Source organism: Canis lupus, chromosome 9 (assembly GCF_003254725.2).
Source record: "Canis lupus dingo isolate Sandy chromosome 9, ASM325472v2, whole genome shotgun sequence".
Taxonomy (NCBI): domain Eukaryota; kingdom Metazoa; phylum Chordata; class Mammalia; order Carnivora; family Canidae; genus Canis; species Canis lupus.
The window spans coordinates 55250636-55271556 of record NC_064251.1 but is presented as its reverse complement, the minus strand read 5'-3'; the positions used below and the strand labels follow the sequence as shown (position 1 = coordinate 55271556).

Here is a 20921-nt window from a genome sequence, read left to right as displayed (position 1 = left end):
TGCCTTTGGCCCAGGGCGTGATCCTGGAGACCCGGGATCGAATCCCACGTTGGGCTCCCGGTGCATGGAGCCTGCTTCTCCTTCTGCCTATGTCTCTGCCTCTCTCTCTCTCTCTCTCTGTGACTATCATAAATAAATAAAAATTTAAAAAAATAAAAATAAAAATCTTAAAAAAAAAAAAAAACAATGTTGAGCATGCCTTTATGTGATTGTTGGCCATTCTTACCTGGTGAAGTACTTGCACAATCCTTCACCTATTTCACAAAATCGGACAGTTTATCCTTCCACAGAGGAAGTGAACACTTTATCCTCCTTTGGTTGTATATATTTTGGATATTTGTTAGATACATGTAATGTGAACATTTTCTCCAAGTCTGTAGTTTGCTTTTTCATTTCCTTAATGGCATCTTTTGAAAAGAAAAATGTTTAATTTTGAAAAAGCTCAGTTTTTCAATGTTTCCTTTTATAATGAAGACCTTTTGTGTCCTAAGACATTGCGGACTCCAGACTTGCAAAGGTTCTCTCCTATGATTTCCTCTAGAAGTTCTAGAGTTTAAATATTTACTGCTGTGAAGTCTGAGACCAGAACTGGACACCTGGACTATGCCAGGGCTTGTCATGGGGGAATCAGGGATGTGGGATCACTCAGATCCACCCCTACTGAGGGAGGTGCATCTGCAGCAGCACCCTGGTAGCTCCACGGATGGACCTTGAAGGCTCTGCGGCATTTGCAAAGCTCCCAAACCAAGTATACAGAAAATTGGTGGACAGGGGCTACCTGTCACATTATGGCTATAGGTTAATCTGGATTGGGAACGTGGATGTTAATCAACTCCTATTCTTCACAGATTTGTAGTCTCCAGGGCATTCAGGTACTTCCCACGGTAAAAAAGACTGCACAGGTAGAACAGTACAGAGTTTTAATCAAAGGAGGTGATGTTGGGGCACCTCGGTGGCTCAGTCATTAAGTGTCTGATTTTGGCTCAGGTCATGATCTCAGGGTCGTGAGATTAAGCCCCGTATCGGGCTCTCTGCTCAGCAGGGAGTTGACTTGTCCTTCTCACTCTGACCGCCCCCCCCCCCCCCCCACACACACACTCACTGCTCATGCTCTCTCTCTCAAATAAATACATCTGGGTTTTTTTTTTTTTTTTAAGGAGATGGTGTTCAGTTGCTGCTCACAATAGCTGATACCCCAGGATTTGGAGATACAGCCCATAATGTAATTGCTGGCAGCCTGTTTTTGACCACATTGCTAGTAAATTTGAAGACTAAGTGCAGAATTTCCGGTGAACGGACATCAGAAGCCTGATAAAGGTGCGGTGTTGCTCTACTTCATTGCTCCTTCAGGACATAAGCTTAAACCGTTGGACATTGAGTTTATGTGAAAATGAATGTCATCTCACTTATTGCCAAAGCAGACATGCTCACTCACATCAGAGGCTTGCCAATGGTTTTAAAAAAAAAACAGATAAAGAAATACAAGCACATAAAATATATTGGGGGTCCCAGATGGTTCAGTCAGTTACGCATCTGCCTTTGACTCAGGTCATGATCCCGAGACCTTGGGGTCAAGCCCCACGTCAGGTTCCCTGCTCAGTGCAGCATTTGCTTCTCTTTCTCCCTCTCCCTCTGCCCTCCCCCACCTCCCACTTATGCTCTCTCTCTCAAATAAATTAATAAAAATCTTAAAAAAAGAAAAAGAAAACATACTGAGTTTATGGAAACAGAAGGTGAGGAAGAGAGAAGGCTTGTTAAAAACACAAAGGACTAAAAAAAAAAAAAACACAAAGGACTAAAAAAAAAAACAAAAACAAAAACAAAAACACAAATGACTGTTTAGCCCTCGTTATGGCAGGTAGCAATCATGTGAATGAAGTGAGAGGCAGAAGAGTTGGAGGAAGGCAGGGTGCTGCCGGGGTTGAGAATGGTGAACATTGGGGCTTTACAATTCTAAGAAGTATGTTGATAAAAACACATGCATAAGCCTTGAAAGATGTCACTGATCACGTATGCTCTGAGAAGGGCAGTGGCAGGAAATAGCAGCGGGGTCTGGTAATGGAGGAGCCAGGCAGCATGCCCAGAGCCCTCCAGCACAAATGGAAGAAGGGAGTGTGTGGCTCGGGGAGGATCTGCAGATGCAGCAGATGACTGATGTGAAGGCCAGAGAAAAAGGGGAAAAACTGAAGGACTCTGGAGCTGAGCTCTGGCAGTGCCATGAGCAAACGAAGAACTAGAGGAAAAAGAATTAGGGGAAGATGTCACATCAATTTGAAAATGGGAAAGCAATCTGTGCATCTCAATGATGTATATTGGAATAGCCCGACTATTTGAGAACCTTGGAAAAGAATAAGAAGAAAGAGAAGATCTTTTAAAACCTCTATTGGCCACCAATTACATAGTCTGTGTTCTATTTCTAAATAAGCTTTGTGTATGATGTGAGGTAGGGGTTAAAGGTAATTTTGTCTCCCATATAGAGAACCTCTATTGAAAGGACTGTCTTTTGCCTGTTGAATTATATCCGTACCTTTAAAAAGAAAAGATTTTATTTATTTAAGAGAGAGGAGAGGGGAGAGAATGAGCAACGGGAGGGGCAGTGACAGAGGGAGAAGCAGACTGCCCACTGAATGTGGAGCCCAATGCAAGGGCTAGAACCCAGGACTCCAGGATCATAGCCTGAGCTGAAGGCAGATGCTTAAATGAACCACCCAGGCACTGCTATCAATACCTTTTTTGAAATCATTTGACCACATATGTGCAGGTCTAACTCCAGACGCTCGCTTCTACTCTCTTGAGCTGTGTGTCCGTGTTTGAGTTAATGCCACACTGACTTGATGATTGAATCTTTATAGAAAGTCCTCACTCAGATGGTCTAAGTTTTTCATCCTTGTCCTTTTTCCAAATTGTTTTGACTTTTTTCTGTATGCATTTTAGAACTAGCTTGACAATTTCTACAAGAAAGCTTGCTGGAATTTTGACCGAGATTGCATGGAATCTGTAGACCAATTTGGGCAGAATGGATATCTCAATATGGAGTGCACCAATCCACAAACATGGTGTATCTCTCTATATACTTAGATCCAGTTTAATTTTGTGGATAGGAAGATTCAATATTTACATTTCTAGTGGCTGCACAGTACAACAGAGTGTGGGTGTGTCATTATTTGTCTGATACCTGTTGTCATTAGCTTAGATTATGTCCAGTTCCCCCCATTATAAACAGCACATATCTTTTATCATTCTGTCTTTGCACACACCCTGAGTATTTACTTGGAAAAAATCTGGAGCCACGTTAAACCTCTGGACTCTTCTTTGCTATTTACCTTATTTAAGATGGTGATTTGCTGTGAAACGTGGAATGTCCGTGAGCCAGGCTCATTTTGGTGAGATCCCAACAGCACAGTAATTTAGAACAGGAGGCAGTAAGCTATGGAAGCAAGCCCAGGTTATTTTGCAGAGCTCTCAAGCTAAGAATTTTTTTAAAGATTTTATTTATTCACGAGAGACACAGAGAGAGAGAGGCAGAGGGAGAAGCATGTGGGGAGCCTGATGCGGGACTTGATCCCAGGACCCGGGGATCACGATCTGAGCCAAAGGCAGGTGCTCAACCACTGAGCTACCCAGGTGCCAAAGAATTTTTTTAAAAAATTATTTTAACACATTTTTTTTGTTTTAATACATTATTAAAAAAATACAAAGAATGTGTGATAAAGATTAACATGGCCCACAAAGCCTAAATTATTTACTGCCTGGTAGTTCCTAGACAAGATTTGCCAAGCCCTGATTCAGAGCATGGCTCTGTACCAGATAATCTGATCAAATACCCACCCATGACTTACTAGCTAAGGATTGACTGTGGCCAAGTCCTATAGTTAACTAAGCTCTAGTTTTGTTTCTTCTGTAAGACAGGGGCAATGAGGGTATTTGGAGGGTTGTTGGCCACAGGGCTCTTTTCCCCCCCATCTGGATTTGGAGGAACTTAAGTAGTCTGATTGCACATGTGAATCAAGACGGGCCTGTCACCATCATCCTTGTCCTAAGCATCGTTTGTAGCTCTGGGCATCAAGCTCATAAGCTGGCTCTGTGATCTAGCTGGAGAGATGGGGCACACACCAAAGACCCTCCCTCCCCACTCTGCCCATCCCCCACATGTACTGCAGCTTGCCAACCCCGTGCACTTAACCTCAGTGGAAATGGGGAAAAAAATTAAAAAAAGCAAAAACCCAAAACCCTAAAAATCTGGCTTCAAGTGAGGAAGCTTGGAATTTAGAACCTTGAACCCATCATTGTCATGTGACTATTTTAAGTGTTAGCTTCTAACTGCCTCTCCCGTTTTGAACTGCCCACATCTGGGAGACTGTGGCCCAGTAGGGAAGTGGGGTGGGGGGCAGTGGTGACATATGGATGGGCTCCGTTGTGCCTCTAACCTGGGGTTGCTTAAGACTTGAAGGTTGGGGATTCTGAGCAGCACAGGATCCTTGGAAGAGGCACAAAGAATGATCTGAGGGTCCCAGTGGCATGCGTGAGAGGGGCTGAGCCTTCTGCCTGGAGGGTTAATGTGCTGTGGCTGCCAGAGGGAGCAGTAGCTGGAGAGGCCCTTGGCCTCTCTTATAGACCCTTAAAGGTCAGTGCTCTCAGGGATCATAAAAGTAATGCCCAGCAGTGGCTACTGAAGGGTTGCACACCCTCAAGGTGGGGCTGGCTCTATTTGCCAGCTCTATACAAGCCTTCTTTCGCTATCCAGGTAGTGGTGTGTTTTTATTGTCCAGCTTATAGGTTGCCCAAATATCCAAAAATTCACTTGCCTCCCCCCACCGCCCCCGGAGGAATTTGGGCCAATTTTCAGCCTCTGGTCGGTGCAAAGAGGGATTTTAAAATAATAGAGCTGCATGAAGTATAGCTGGTTTGTCTTCCCAGGTGCCCTGCCTGAGGCCTCCACTCACCCCTGCTGACGCGGCCACCACTGTTGGCTCTCCACTGTCCACGGAGGATGCAGATGTCAGCTGCTCCCTGGGGGTGTCGCTTTACACAGAGGTAGGCCCACAACCTTCCTGTCTCCAGGGTAGCCCTTAAACACGGACTGAGGAAGAAATTCTTTTGGGTGAAATAACGGAACTGTGGTTATATCTTTTTTCTTCTTTCAAACCCTTATCTTTTAGAAGAACGTGCACAGATGAAATGGTGTCGTATCTGGGAATCTCCTGCCAAAAAAAAGAGGAAGTGGGGGGTTGGGCTGAAGCAGGGTTGGCCATGAATGGCTCATGGTTGAAGCCAGGTAACGGGTGCATGGGAGGGAGCTGTGCAGTTTTGTCTGCTTCTGCGTGTTTACATTTTCCCAAGTTAAAAGAGAGCGAACATGGGCAGGGCCTTGGCTGTAGCACTCCTTCCTGTGAGACATGAGCTAAGAAGGACGCCCCGTTTCCTAATCTGTAAAATGGGGTGAACCACAGCTGCCTCGAAGATGGCTGGGGAGGTTTGTAATGAAATAATGCATGGAAACCACTCAATGTGCTACCTGGAACCTGATGGCACCCGTGGCACCTGTTCTGGCTGGGAGCCTGGGCTAGTTGCCCCCTGGCTGACCATTTCTGATTGGGAGGGGCCTTCCAGGAGAGGTAGGGGTCAACCTCCTGTGGTGGACACAGACCCTCTGGCTTTGATTAAACCACCTTGATGCCACTCAGTCCTTGGTTGGTTTGGACCTTTTGTGGCAATGGTTTGGAGCTAGAATCAGCAGTCAGGTGGGGGTGTGATTTCTGCTGAAGTTTTGAGTGGCTAAAGTGAATTCCATTTTTATACATTTTCTTTTGAAATAGTAGTAACTCTCAGGGCGTTGCCATAAATGTGCTGGGAGGTCCTAAATACATTTCACTCGGTTTCCCCCAGTGGTACCATATCTTTGATATGTCTATAGTACAGCATTCCAACCAGTAAAGTTGACATTGGTACAACCCACAGGGCTTATTCACATTTCACCAGTTTCACATGTAGCCATTTGCGAGTCCTTGAGCAACCCGTTGGGATCAATGTCACTGTCAGGCCCAATTCCCAGAGAAGGACACTGAGGCTCAGAGAAGTTAGGTAGCTTCCTCGAGTCACCAGATGATATGTGGCAGAGCCAGGATTCAAGACCGAAGTCATGTGGTGAACCAGTAGCCCCTGCCTCCCTCCAGCAGTGGCTGCCATTAACCCAGGCTCCCTGTGTTTTCTTGTAGGTGAGACCAGGCCAGAATGGGGGACTCCAGGGACTTTTGTCCTCACCTTGACTCTATAGGGGAGGTAACCAAGGAAGACTTGCTGTTCAAATCTAAGGTAAAGGGTCAGGCTTTACAGGGCTGGGGCCCACACCTGGGGCACTGCAGTCCTGAGGTAGAGGTGTTTCCAAAGGTTTATGGAAGATCTGGCTTCCCGACAGTCTCTGCTTAGCCTTTTGTGTAAATGGAAGGGCTGGCGTCTGTTTCCGGGGGCTGTGTCTTAATAGCCGTTAATTATCACTTAGCCCACTCCATTTGGAAGCCACCGATGCTCAGTGCATTAGCTGCCAGAGTGGGAGCATGGAGCCTTTCCAAGGCAGAGAATGAATCATGTTTTGAGAGTCCATGGGCATTTTGACACCTGTGACCTGAGGAGGGCCCTGAGAGGCCCAAAGCGCAGGTGGGCCTCTCTGACTGGGGTTTCCTGTGGTTCAAAATCAAACAATATGAAAATATCAATGTCGAGAAATCCCCCTCCCACCCTATGCTCACTCTCCCTGTCCCACCTTTAGGGAGCCACTTAGTTTCTTTTGTTCCTTTTCAGACTTTTTAAATACAAATATGCTGATTTTTTCATTTCCCCCTTCATTACCTAAAAGGTAGCATACTGCAGATACTTTTGTAACTTGCTTTATTCACAGGACAGTGTATCCTGGAGCTCTTCCAACCCTGTGTACATAGACAGTTTTCTCGGTCTTTGCCCTGTAATTGCATGGTATCTCGTTGTATGAGCCCCATAACTGAGCCTCCATGGGTGGGCACTCTGGCTCTTCTTCTCATGTGGGGGATATGATGCTGTGATGAAGGGTCTCCTGGAAATGCCATTATGTGTAGGGGGTGGTGGGGAGGACAGATCAGAGGGTAGAACATGTGGAGGACACACTCCCCGGGAATGGGGTCCAGGGTCAGATTCCTAGACAAATTGCCAGCTCTTCTTTCCGGGCACAGGTCCTGGGTTTGGCCTGAGCTGGCTTCATCTGAGCCTGCAGGCAGGATCAGGTCTTCAAAGTACCTGTGGCTTCTTTTGAAGTAGTTTCTCGCTTCTCTGTGGTCTGGAGGAGGGGTGGAGTGAGGCTGTGGTGTATTGCACTAACACTGGGTTCTCTCTGAGTCTGCACAAAGGAATAAATGAGACAAGCCAAGGGCATTTTCCTCCAGAAGAGACAGGAATAGGGGGACCTGAGGGCAAAGAGGGGAGCAAGGAGGGAAGATCTGGACTGGGTCATACAGCCTTTTGGAAGTGTTAGTGCTTCTGGAGCTGGAAGACTGAGAACATCTGGAGATGTCTCAGGCCTGTATTTCGGGGAGCGTGTCTTCCACCCTTCTCTGAGCATCCAGGAATCTACAAAATGAAACCATGGTTGTTTTTAAAATACCGGAAGAGGTAGGGATAGGAACAGGTCACAGTGGAGGAGATACAAATGGCCAAGAAACTTCTAAAAGAAGATACTTGACTTCACCAGTGGCCAGGGGTATTGCTGGTGATAGCAAGGTGATGGCATTTTCATCTGCCGGGTGAACCACAGGCCAAAGCGATCAGCGCTGACAGTGATGGAGGGAAGGAGACCACACACATGCTGGGCTAGGTAGGCATTCCTGTTCATTCGGAGATGCTATTCCACTTCTGGGAGTTTATCCAGCAGAGACATAAATAAGCACCAGTTATAAAGATACAAATGCAGCAGTCTTTATCAAGCATCATTTGTAAGAGAAAACTGGCAGCAGTCTGAATATTCATCAAGAAGGGAGGGGGTCAATTGTGCTGTGCCTACAGGGTGGAGCACCTTGTGGTCATTGCAAAGGACGAGGTGTGGTGTCTGTGTACAGACTTGGAAAGGTGACCACAAAAAGGTGGCAGAAGCATGAGTCAGAGGAATACGTATAGTATGAGCTTATTTTTCCTACAAATCACACCCCTTGCCCTAAATATGTGCATATACATCTGTATCAGAAGAAAGTATGAAGGGACATGGTTTACATTATTCCAGCACATAGATGCTTTCTGCATTTATATTCTCTCCTTTTTAAAAAATATTTTATTTATTCATGAAAGATACAGAGAGAGGCAGAGACACAGGCAGAAGAAGCAGGCTCCATGCAGGGAGCCCGATGCGGGACTCGATTCCGGGACTCCAGGACTGCGCCCTGAGCCAAAGGCAGGCGATAAACTGCTGAGCCACCCAGGGATCCCCCTGCATTTATATTCTCTACTTCAAATTGTGTATCGTGTGTATGTGTCATCTGGACTATTAGAACAAGCATACCCAGTGCCTGGCTGGCTCAGTCAGTAGAGCACGTGATTATGGATCTCGTGGTCTTGAGCTTGAACCCCACAGAGACTCAGAGCCTACTTAAAAAAAGAGAAGTGCTTGATACTGTTGTCATTCAAATGACTGAAGCAAAAAGGACGCCCTGGAAGATGGAAGTGAATTGTTGAAATCAGAAAATCACAAGAGTTAACAAATTCAGGAAGGTTAGGGGCTACTGCTTCAAGGGCATGAAGTAAATGGGTCTCCTGCTGCCCATGGCAACCTCAGCAGGAGACCCTGTCAGGCTGTGAACCTCTGTTCCAACTTTCTTCACCTCAACCCGACAGAGCCATAAACTGTGCTTCATGAGAATGAGAAGTTCCCCTTGGAAGCATGGGAGGAGGAGGTCTGCTTTGCTGGTGGGGGCTCGATGACTCAGCCTCCCCAGCTTCCCTTTCCCAAGCCTGCTCTGTAGCCCAGCAGGACCTCAGAGCCTCAGTTCCTCATCTGTCCAAAAGGAGTGCAGCATAGAGTGGCGGGAATAATGTGAGCAATGTGTGAAGGACTTGGCCATGGTCATCCTCAGCAGGTGTCCCTCTTGCTCTGACTGAGCCCCATGCTGTATGTAACTGCTGTCAGAGCTGGCACTTAGAACCCACCTCCACTGATTGAGGCCCCTTGGGCACTGTGGAGGCTTACCTGGGAATTGCTGTTTGACACATGTGCAGACAAGATTATTTAGGGCACATTTTAAGTTGTAATGAGACCCTGAGATACAGTATCTTTAATGTGGTAGACGTTTCCTTTTCTCTCCTGGAACAGTCCAGAGCTAGGTGGGATGGCAGGCGGGGTGGCGCTGCCATTCTTAACACATGGCTTTCATCTCTGAGTGCAGAGTGCTTGCCTCTGCTCCTGCCTTTGCATTTGCCTTCCAGCCAGTGGAAGAAGGAGAAGGCATTGGGGGTGGGGGGGCGCACGCGCGTGTGAGTGTGTGTGTGTGTGTGTGTGTGCATGCACAGCCTAGAAGTGGCACATATCACTTCCATTGTCACTGTGTCCAGAACTAAGCCTGGTAACCACAGTGAAGGTTGAGAAATAGTCTGCGGCTGGCTGGCTGTGTGCTCAGCCCAGAGCCATGCATTCTGTTACTAAAGCGAGAAGGGGAGACACTGGTAGACAAGAAGCAGGCTCTGCCACCCAGAAGACCAGAGCACTCAGTGTTTTCTGTGGTCAGCAAACATAGTGATCTCCCAGTTTGTACCAGGCTCTGTGAAGTCACAAGGGTAGACAAAGACCATCCCTCTTTCATGGAGCCCAGAGTCTAGATGGGGAGAAAGGCTTACACGGTCATCAAAGGAAGAGTGGAGGGCGCGATAAAAGAGCATATTAACAGGTCTCTTTAAGTTTCAGATGATTTTATGGAAAATGTTTTTGCAGCACATGATGAAATAAAATTCAAACAGTAAAGTGTAAAGTGCCCTGTGAGGAAGGACATTTAGATTGGCAGGTGGGTGAAAGCCTTTTCAAGGCAAAAAATAAGCCTTTAAGTGGAGAGCTTTGGGGTACAACCGTTGGCAATGGTGGGGGTGTGTGGCACCTCTGGCTGGAGTGGCTCCTTCAGGCTGCTCACTCTTGGCCCTTCCTCTCACACAGGGAGCCTGTCAGTCGTGTGGTGTTACTGGACCAAACCTGTGGGCCTGTCTCCAGGTAAGGCATCCTTGTCGCCTTTGGGAGTGTGGAGCTTGGTCTAGACTCTGGGCTGGGAGCGTCTGTCTCTGGTGGGTACTCCTGGAAACCTCAGGCAGGGACACGGGGCCTGGATGTCTCAGGTGCATGGCCCAAACCAAGAGGGCGCCAGAGACCGCACATCCCCCAGCTGGCCACCTGGCAGCCACTACAAATAACAAGAGAAAACAGGAGGTTGTGGAAGACCCTGGTGTAAATGATCCCATCTGTGCGAAAGGCAACATCTATACTCGCACATCTATGTGAGACTTGCTGTAGGCATCTCGGCTTGGCTCTGAGCCCTGGCTCTCCTTAGTAGCAGCCTGTCCCTGGGCCAGCCTGGGTCTTGTCTCCCAGCCTGTAAAGGAGGGGCCACATGCTGGGCAACTGTCCCTGCCTCGTGCATGGGGTTAGGGGAGATTTGATGAGATATGATGCCTGTGATGGGTTCAGCGGGGTGCATGGCCCATAGACCATGCCCAGTAAATCTGGTCACGTCTCATTGTTATTGCTTATTAAAAAGAGTAACAGATATCTAAGCATGGCAGTTTTCTGTCGGGGGTAGTAGGGGGGTGGAATTTGGGCTAGTTTCCATTTTGTTTCTGTAATTCTGTAGTATTTTCCAAATTTTCTAAAAGTATGTATTTATTGCATTTTATAATCATGCCAAAAATGACTGCCACTTAAAATTTCTTTAAAAACAAATACAAGGGCAGCCTGGGTGGCTCAGTGGTTTAAGCGCCTGACTTCAACCCAGGGCATGATCCTGGAATCCTGGGATCGAGTCCCATGTCAGGCTCCCTACATGGGGCCTGCTTTTCCCTCTGCCTGGGTCTCTGCCTCTCTCTCTGTGTGTGTCTATCATGAATAAATAAATAAATAAATAAATAAATAAATAAATAAATAAATAAATAAAATCTTAAAAAAAAAAAGTTTTAAAAACAAATACAAAAAAAACCCCAAAAAACCCTGACCTGAGCAGGTAAGGACATCACAGATCAAGTCTGTCTTTGCAGAAGACACAGGGGCCAGCCACCAGGGCACTCTGGTTTCATCCTCTAGGATCTATCACTCCGTTATAAAGTAGATCACAGGGTACAGCCTGGGCCCTCGGGGGACAGCAAGAAATGTGAGACATGGTCCTGCCTTCTGGAAGCCCTCTCCCCTAGGAGAAAATGACACATCCTTTGTGACCAGAGGTCCTACAAGCCTGTATAGTGCTGATCTGTGGAGAAGCAGGCTGATCACTGGGCTGGATGCCTGCAGTTCGGCACAAGGGAGCACAAGGCCAAAGGCGAGGTCATCAGGAACATACAGGCCCCTCTGTGGGCCACAATTGTGGTCCAGTTTGTGGGTCCTAATTACTGCCCCAAAAGGAAGTGTGGGAGAGTGCTGGGTGCCACATAGCCAAGCCTCAGCTTGGCCCGCATCTAGCTGTGACCCCACCTGGGGTCTTTGCAGGAGGCCTATAGCCCAGGGCACCCTGCCCACCTCACTCAGAGGTCAGGGGCAGCTTTTATGGTAGCCATCCTGTCCAGCTGGAACTGCAGGTGTGTAAACCTGTTGTCCCATGGAGTGGCAGGGCCTCAGTCACTTGTGGGTCCTGATGGCAGAGATGAGCCAGCCCCAAGCCTCTCCCTTTCCCTCTCTGCAGGTCGCCTGCCCCTATGTTGGCTGCGGAGAATCCTTCGCTGACCACAGCACCATTCATGCTCAGGTGAGTGCTGTGGCCAGGAGCGTGGGCCCTGCAGGTAGCTGGCCCCGAATTCAGGCCCTGGCTCCAGCAGCCTCTGAGCTCCATCTGCCCCCTCTGGGCCTCAATGGCTATGTCTGTAAAATAAGAATAAGCATAACCGGGTTCCTATAAAGGAGCAAGTGCTGATATGCAGGTGCAAGCTTATAGCATATGCATGTGTTTGATCAGTGGTGGCCCTTGGCGTTCCTGGCTGGAGGATGAGCAGATTCTGAGCTTCCAGGCGTCTGTCCCAGCAGGGCCTTTTACTGAGGCTGCCCTGCTGCAGCCTCAGGGCACCTGCTACTAGGCCAGTGTGTCTTCAACCTCATTTTGGATCTTGCCCTCTAGGCAAAAAAGCATAACCTGACGGTGAACCTGACCACATTCCGGGTGTGGTGTTACGCCTGTGAGAAGGAGGTGTTCCTGGAGCAGAGGCTGGCAGCCCACCCAGCAGGCCCCTCACCCAGGTTCTCGGAGCAGGTAAAGGGGGTGCAGTGGGGTCAGTGCAGGTGGTGATGACACATGTCGAGGGCAGGGCCTTGTGACCCAGGTGTTGGTAGAACAGGGATTGGTGGGTCCCAGATGGCATCTGTTCCTGGACAGTGTTCTCAGGTGCCAGGAAATGCGTACTGAGCCCTGACTTTGGGCTAAGGCTCACGTTGGGGGTTGAGGACACAAAGGTCCTCTTGGGAAGGGCCTCCCTTTGGGAGTTCATAGGCCATGGGGAGGCTGTGGGCAAGTACAGGGCTTGTGGGAGCCCTGGCCTGGGGCCTGTGGAGAGCCCCCGCAACCCCAGCTCTAAGATATATCCCACGGGAACCCCCAGTGGTCACCACGGCATGTTTCTATGTGGGAAATGTCTGGAAACCCTCCTAACGATGCTCCAAGCAGGACCCTGTGCAGCACTTGTAGGTGGTGGGCCCAGCAAGCCCACGCCTGGAGGCCAGCCTCGGGCTAGGGTCAGTATGCTGGCTGTCAGATTGGCCAGCTGGAGTGGGAGCTCAGGGAGGCCTGTGCATGTGTGTGTGTGTGTGTGTGTGTGTGTGTGCCGTGACTCAACATTTACATGGCCACCATCACCTACTAGGCACTCCATGAGTGTTTATGGAATATGTTTGCAAATATGGTAGATGTTTATGATTTTTTACAGAAAAGACTATAAGACAGTATGTGTACAGTATTTTATTTGGGGGCCTGTGTGTGCTAATAGTTAAAAATCTGCATAGCCGTGTATATGATTGTCTATGCATATGAGGTAGAGTGATTGTCTCAGGAAAGTTGCATTGTCTTTTGCTATTGTTTTCTATTTTTTGCCAAATCTATTACAAATAAGATTATTTTTTAATTCTTGTAAATAAAATACACGTTCCCAGGGTAAGGCCGTCGGTGCCATCTCTTTCTGGGGTGTCCTCTGCTCAGATGGGCTGACTGGTGCAGGCTCGTAGCTAGGGGCTGGGCTTCCTTTTCCCCTGTGGGTGGTGGGGGAGGGGCGGGGGCCGGGCAGTGCATGGGGCTCTGACCCCCACCCCTCCCTCCTTACCTCCTTACCTGTGTTAAGGAGTGTTCCTCACTCTACATCTTTCACACAGGACTCTCCACTGCCCTCCCATCCACTGAAAGCTGTCCCTATTGCTGTGGCCGATGAAGGAGAGTCCGAGTCAGAGGATGATGACCTGAAGCCTCGAGGTAGCTGACCCCAGAACAAGGGGGTGTTGTTGGGCCGGACGGGGGGGCCTCAGCTGTGGGTGTGCCTTGCGCCGCATGGGCAGGGAAACGTGGTTCGATCGATATCCTGTAGAGCAAGGTGGCTTCCCTTGGAGTGCTGGCCGTCCAGCTGAGTCCTAGCAGCCTGCCATCCTCATCCTCCATCTCAGCTGTGTGCTTCGTGGGCAGGCTGGCCCCTCTGCTCTGGGCCTCCTCACCTGTGCAGTGTGGATGGTGGGCCGGGCTGGGTGGAAGGCAAAGGAGTCCGCCTATTTGAAACACTCAAGCACCCACAGCTGTTGTGAGCAGGAAGCACATTAACTCACTTGGCAGATGTCGGGGGTGGAACACCAGCCTCCCATGTCCTCCCCTGGTTGGGGCCTGGTGGCTCAGGAGCCACAGCTCATGTAGGAGGGGCAGGACCCTCACCTTCTGTCCTCCATGTGCCTTGGTTCCTAGGCCTCACGGGGATGAAGAACCTCGGAAACTCCTGCTACATGAATGCTGCCTTGCAGGCCCTGTCCAACTGGTAGGTTGTTACATCGTCTGGGAGCTGGAGGCCAGGAGCTGCCGCCCGGCGCCCTGGAAGTAGCAGCAGCCCCCAGGCTGTGCTGTGTGTGTTTCCCACAGATGCATGTATACGGTTGTGCGTCAGAACCCTTAGAACACACATGCCCTTTGACCCAGCAATCCCTCCTGTCAGAATTAATCCTGGGAAGGTCATCTGAGAAGTGGAGCACGCCCTGGGGGGATGTTCCTATCTTGTTGTTTATGGGGAACCGTTTAATGGTCTACATTTAGTTTTTTAAAAGATTTTATTTATTTATTTGAGAGAAAGAGAGAGCATAAGCAGGAGGAGGGGCAGAGGCAGAGGGAGAAGCAGATTCCCTGCTGAGCAGGGAGCTCGATGTGGGGCTTGATCCCAGGACCCTGAGATCATGACCTGAACCTAAATCAAGAGTTGGCCGCTCAATTGACTGAGCCACCCAGGTGCCCCAATGGTCCACATATTTTTTTTTTTTAAGATTTTATTTATTCATGAGAGACAGAGAGAGAGGCAGAGACACAGGCAGAGGGAGAAGCAGGCTCCCTGCAGGGAGCCCGATGTGGGACTCCATCCCGGGTCTCCAGGATCATGCCCTGGGCTGAAGGCGGCACTAAACCACTGAGCCACCCGGGCTGCCCTCAATGGTCCACATTTAAAGGCCAGCTTTACAGTGAGTGCAGGACAGTATTTACTAAATTGGAGGGGGTCAGAATATGGCGAGGGGAGGAAGGAGGTCATGAAGCTTTGTGTGGCGCAGTCCCATTTGGGGGAGAAATGCCTAGTTTCTCTCTAGGATAGGCTGCTAGCTCCGCGAGGCCAGGGCATTTCCTATGCCTGGTACACAGACGTCTCACCTGGTAAGGATTCAGTACCTGCATATGTGTAGGAGGGAGAGGATGTGTGCCTAGGAAAGTCTGGAAGGCTATGAGCCTAAAATCTTCAGAGTAGTTGTCTTCACATGGTAGGATTAAACTCCCTTACTGTTTGCCCATCTTCAGGTAGGGGAAGGTTTCCACAGAGTGGGCTGGTGGGAGGAGCAGGTACTGGATCCTGTCACGGCTGGGCAGCAGCCGTCCATCCCCTGACCCCACGGGCCCTGAAGTGGACAACTCGGCAGCCCTGAGAGAGGGAAGGGGGCCGTTTAGTGTCTCGGGGTGGCCTCTCTTGACTTCTAGATGGCGACCTTCTCTTTGTGTCTTCATGCCATCTTCTCTCTGGGCATGTTTATGTCCCATCTCCTCCTCATGTAAGGACACCAGTCATACCAGACTGGGGCCCACCCTGAGGACCTCATTTGAACCTAATGACCTGTCTCGAAATACAGTCACCTTCTGAAGTCTCCAACATGTGAATTTGGGGAGACACATTTCACCCCATGACAGGTCATCTGCAGACATTTCTTGCTCAGAGGCAGCAGTATCCCCCTCCCCCCCAGAGGCTTTTGGTTCTCTACCCAGTTCTTTCTCACCAATGCTACGTGCCCCTCCTTTTCTGAGCCGGCTCTTTCCCTTGCCCTTAGCCCTCCACTGACCCAGTTCTTCTTGGAGTGTGGAGGCTTGGTGCGCACAGACAAGAAGCCAGCCCTGTGCAAAAGTTACCAGAAGCTGGTCTCTGAGGTCTGGCACAGGAGACGGTGAGTGACTGAGCCCCTGACCTTGGGCGGGTACGTGGGGCTGGGGATTTTTCTCTTGGCCCCTCGCTGTGTACTTGGCCACACTTCACATGTGTGATTCTCATGGCAACCTTGCTTTACAAATTGGGGGAACTGAGGTGCAGAGAGGTTTATGTGTCTGGCTCAATGTCATCCAGCATGTGAAAGATGGAGCTAGAATTTGAATGTGACATTTCCTAGAGCTTGCGGCCACTTCCCAGATATGGATACCAAGGCCCAGAGACATGCGCCGTGACTCCTCCCAAGTCCCAGCCACCACCATGCATGTGGGAGAGACTCGCACAAGTGGTGGCTGGTGCTGACGGGGCAGGGGCTTAGTTCAGTATGAATTGAATTTATTTATTTATTTTTTAAATGTTTTTTATTTATTTATGATAGTCACAGAGAGAGAGAGAGAGAGAGAGGCAGAGACACAGGCAGAGGGAGAAACACGCTCCATGCACCGGGAGCCCGACGTGGGATTCAATCCCGGGTCTCCAGGGTTGCACCCTGGGCCAAAGGCAGGTGCTAAACCGCTGCGCCACCCAGGGATCCCAGTATGAATTGAATTTAAAGACTAGAAGTTTGGAGTAAACCTGTTTCTCCAGGAAAATTGGGAGTAGCTTAAAATGAGAGCGTAGAAATAAATATGCCATGTGTAAAAGCAGATGATAAAACAGTGTGATGGAATATAATTCCAGTTCTGTTAGAAGCCAAGTTTGTTTTCTTTCTTTTTTTTTTTTTTAAGATTTTATTTATTCATTAATTCATGAAAGACACACAGAGAGAGAGAGAGAGAGGCAGAGACACAGGCAGAGGGAGAAGCAGGCTCCATGCTAGGAGCCCGATGTGGGACTTGATCCCGGGTCTCTAAGATCACACCCCGGGCCAAAGGCAGGGGTCAAACCGCTGAGCCACCCAGGGATCCCCCCAAGTTTGTTTTCTCCCTGTGTCTGTTTATAGGGAAAAATCTGGAAATCTTTTTTATTTTTTAAGATTTTATTTATTTATTGGAGAAAGAGAGCAGAACAAGAGAGAGAAGGAGGGGCAGAGGGAGAGGGAGAATCAGACTCCCCCCTGAGCAGGAACCCCAACTTGGGGCTTGATCCCAGTACTCTGGGATTGTGACCTGAGCCGAAGGCAGACGCTCAGCCGACTGAGCCATCCAGGTGCCCCAAAATCTGGAAATCTGAATGGTATTTATCTCTGGGTGGTGCTATTAGTGGTGATGTTTCCTTATTGGGCTTTTCTGAAATTTTAGATTTTACAATAATAAACATGTATTACTTTTGAAATTAGAAAAAAACACCATAAGTATTTCAGAAAGAAACCAGTTTTAAAGTAGGCTTGTCCTCGACTAAGGGGAAATGATGCTGAGCCAGTCAAGAGTTCTTTGCCTGGTTGAGCGGTGACTTGACATTTTCCTTGTTGACTGTGGGGATATGGGAGCTGGCAGGGACTTCTGGCTGAGTTAGGATGTCCCAGAGTTTCAGGAGACACTTCACTGAGTCTGATGCAGCCACCCTGGTCCATCTGCTTACCAACCCTCATGGGATCATGTGGCTCCGAGTGGGCCACCTGCGCTAACAGGTCTGGTCTTTCTACAGCCCAAGCTATGTGGTTCCCACCAGCCTGTCTCACGGGATCAAGTTGGTCAACCCGATGTTCCGAGGCTATGCTCAGCAGGTAGGCCATCCGAGCTGTGCAGGGGATACCCAGGGCCATTACCAGGGCCAACTCTGAAGCCCAGACCAGCATGGAAGACAGCAGGGCAGCTCGGCATTACAGGGCAGGTCTCCTCACACTGCCTGAGCCGTTCGTGTGTGTGAGGACACGGTAGCCTCTGGGTGTTCTCTCTACTTGACGGTATGGAGGCTGAGTCACTTGCCCTGGCCACGTGCCTGGTACATGGCGGAGGGGAGATTGGACCCTCAGCAGGCTGGCTGCAGAGTCTGACTGCGTGCAAAATGGCACATGCTTTCTCATTCCCCAATCACAGGCAGACTTTCACTTTTATTAAAGGAAGATGTTTGATTACAAGTTTTTATAAATCTAGGGGACCCTTTGGAAATCAGTGATACTTTCTATTGCATAAACTCAGGACCAAGACGAAGCAGAATGCAGCCACATGTTTACCCTGGTCCCAGGCTGAGCTGATAGTTCAGATGGTCTGGTCCCCGGGTCAGATGCCACACGGCCTAGGGCTTCACTGCAGGCTTGCTGGTAGAGCTGGGTCTGTCTGGGTGGCTGTCCCTGCAGCCTGAAGGTGGGGGCCAGGAAGAGAGCAGCGGTCAGACAAGGGATGCCTTCCATCCTCTCCCTTGGCCCCCACTACCCTGCCTGCCGTCCCTTTCCAGGATGAGGGTTGCTGGGCATTCCTCTCCCTACACCCTCAGTTGGATGAACACCAGGCTCCTGACTGAGAAGCTAGCACTACCCGAACACCACCCTTTTTAGAAAGTGACCGTGTCCTCCATGATCACAGTTCACCATCTCCCATTTATTAGGTTGTCACTTCCTGCCACACAGGGACAGCCCTGTTTATCCTTGCAGAGCTTTCCTGAGGGGGGCCCTGTCATCACCCCCATGTTATAGGTAAGGAGCTGAAGCTCAGAGAGGTTCTTCAGCTTGCTCAGGTTACACAGCACAGAGCAGCAGGGTGGGACACAGGCCGAGCTGAGCCATTCCCCAGGCTCTCTATGAGGACACCATGGAGCAGGCTGTTGCCTGACACTCACCGGGCTCCAGAAGCATCCCTGTCTCTGGTTCTTACATGTAACACAGGGAACATATTTCTGAGTCTGAAACGTAGATGCAGCTGTGGACCTCTGTTAATGACCAGAGCATGCTGTCACGTTTCCACAGGGCTTGAGATTTTAGCAACAAACACAGTACCATTATCAAAAGGAAGAACCAGAAAGAAAAGTAGATGGCATTTCGATGGCCCATTTCTTTTTTTTTTTTTTTTTAAGATTTTATTTATTCATGAGACACACACAGAGAGAGAGAGGCAGAGAAACAGGCAGAGGGAGAAGCAGGCTCCATGCAGGGAGCCTGACGTGGGACTCGATCCCAGGTCCCCAGTTTCAGGCCCTGGGCTGAAGGTGGCGCTAAACCGCTGAGCCACCTGGGCTGCCCTCGATGGCCCATTTCTTAAACCTTCCAGGGCCCCTGACACAGGACCCATGAATCCCTCCCCCCAACTCCCCAGTGCAGGATAAGCTAGTGATTAATTTTTCTGATCTTTGAGTTGGACGTTTTGCCTGAGGAAAATCATCTAGAGCCCTCCTTTCCCTGACCCAAACTGAGAGAACGAGGCCCTTCTCTTTATACCCTTGATGGAAGGCTGGGGAGGCTTGGCTGGGTGCAGCTACTCCGTGATCCAACATGGTGTTGATCAGGTGTTGGGCAGGGGGTACTGCTGCTGATGCCGGGCACCGTGAGGGGCAGGGCCTTGAATCCAGTGGCCCAGCATGGCACCAGTTACCCCAGCCATTGGAGACCAGCCGCCGCCACTGGCTCCTGGCCTTCTGAAGCACCTGTGTGTGTGCACCTCTTGGCTGGGCTCCGTGAACAGGTGTGGGCAGCCTTGCCACCCAGGCTTTCTGCTCGGTGTGGAGATTTAGTCAGAGGTCATAATAAAAGTGCCACTGCTGTGATTCGAGGCCCAATCAGCCTGAAGGGTCAGCTTCAATAGGTCATGCTCATGTCTCTGGAAGGGTGCCATCCTGCCTCCAGAGCCTGTCCCCATACCACACAAGCCACAATGGTGAGGGAAGGAGTGGGCCCACGGACTGGCAGAAGGGTGGGGAGAGCAGGGAGGACCGGAGGAAGGGTGGGGTGGAGGGTGCAGGCCCCTGGCCTGCTGCCTGGCATCACCCCTGCAAAAGTTACCTGAGCTGTCACATACACATGGGTCTGTCACCTTCATCCTTCCCAGGGTCCCCTCCTGTAGACAGCAAGGTGACTCCGAGGCCGAATGCAAACCCCTCCGCTCTTTCACACTGAGTGGAAACAGGGCTATAAGTGCTTAGCATGAGCTGGGGAGTCACACGGACCCAGTGGGGATCTTGGACCTGCCACTTCACAGCTGCATGACTGAGGAGGGGTCACTTACCCTCTCGAGGCCGCAACATCCTCAGTAGAGCAGGGGTTGGGACAGAGCTGCCATGGAGGCCACTGTCAGGGCCACCCAGTGCATCTGCACATGCAGGATGGATCCACTGGTGACCTTGGCCGCGGAAGCAGCGGGATGCTTGCGGCAGGTTCCTCTGCGCCGGGGAAGCCCTGGTGACGCGGCCCCTGCTTCCAGGACACCCAGGAGTTCCTGTGCTGCCTGATGGACCAGCTACATGAGGAGCTCAAGGAGCCAGTGGTGGCGGCTGCCGCGGCGCTGGTAGAAACACGGGACTCAGACTCGAGTGACACAGACGAGAAGCGGGAGGGCGACCGGAGCCCATCAGAGGATGAGTTCCTGTCCTGTGACTCGAGCAGCGACCGGGGCGAGGGTGACGGGCAGGGCCGCGGCGGGGGCGGCTCGCAGGCTGAGGCGGAGCTTCTGATCCCCGACGAGGCGGGCCGCGCCATCTCGGAGAAGGAGCGCATGAAGGACCGCAAGTTCTCCTGGGGCCAGCAGCGCACCAGCTCGGAGCAAGTGGACGAGGACGCTGACGTGGACACGGCCATGGCTGCCCTTGACGACCAGCCATCGGAGGCCCAGCCACCATCGCTGCAGTCCCCCAGCCCCTGCCGGACCCCAGGTGCCAGACAGCTGCTTGGGGATCCCCACCCGCTTTGTCCAGCACGTCCCACGTGCCAGGCACCGACTTGTGCTGGCCCGCTGGCCTGTCCCTCCCTGTAGGGCCCCCCATCAGAGCCCCTCTGGGGCGAGGACCACGTAGTGTGCAGACTCACTCAGGAGGGGTGTGGCTCAGCCTGCCCTGTGGCCCCCACTGGACACGAGGACATGTGTCCTGCAGGTTTGGTGGGCACCAGGGCGGCGGGGGTCAAAAGGCAGAGGACACCTGGTGGGCTCTGGCCTCGGGCCACAGTAGAT

The 20921-nt window shown here is 50.5% G+C and overlaps 1 protein-coding gene across 7 annotated transcripts in view; it reads left to right on the top strand.

Annotated features, from left to right (window-relative positions):
- The window catches only part of USP20 (ubiquitin specific peptidase 20), a 43311-nt gene that overhangs the window by 7867 nt on the left and 14523 nt on the right, over window positions 1-20921 (top strand). For 3 of the 7 annotated variants that reach the window (XM_049114986.1, XM_025475457.3, XM_025475461.3), the window contains exons 2-11: window positions 4918-5034; window positions 6216-6312; window positions 10157-10210; window positions 11883-11945; window positions 12312-12443; window positions 13553-13649; window positions 14127-14196; window positions 15734-15847; window positions 17473-17551; window positions 20178-20625. In XM_049114986.1, the coding sequence (XP_048970943.1) occupies window positions 6232-6312; window positions 10157-10210; window positions 11883-11945; window positions 12312-12443; window positions 13553-13649; window positions 14127-14196; window positions 15734-15847; window positions 17473-17551; window positions 20178-20625 (1138 nt within the window). In that variant the 5' untranslated portion in view covers window positions 4918-5034; window positions 6216-6231. Of the gene's footprint in view, window positions 1-1157; window positions 1318-4386; window positions 4625-4917; window positions 5035-6215; window positions 6313-9940; window positions 10011-10156; window positions 10211-11882; window positions 11946-12311; window positions 12444-13552; window positions 13650-14126; window positions 14197-15733; window positions 15848-17472; window positions 17552-20177; window positions 20626-20921 lie in introns of those variants that run through there. The other 4 variants (XM_025475458.3, XM_025475459.3, XM_049114987.1 and 1 more) reach the window with 3 other exon arrangements.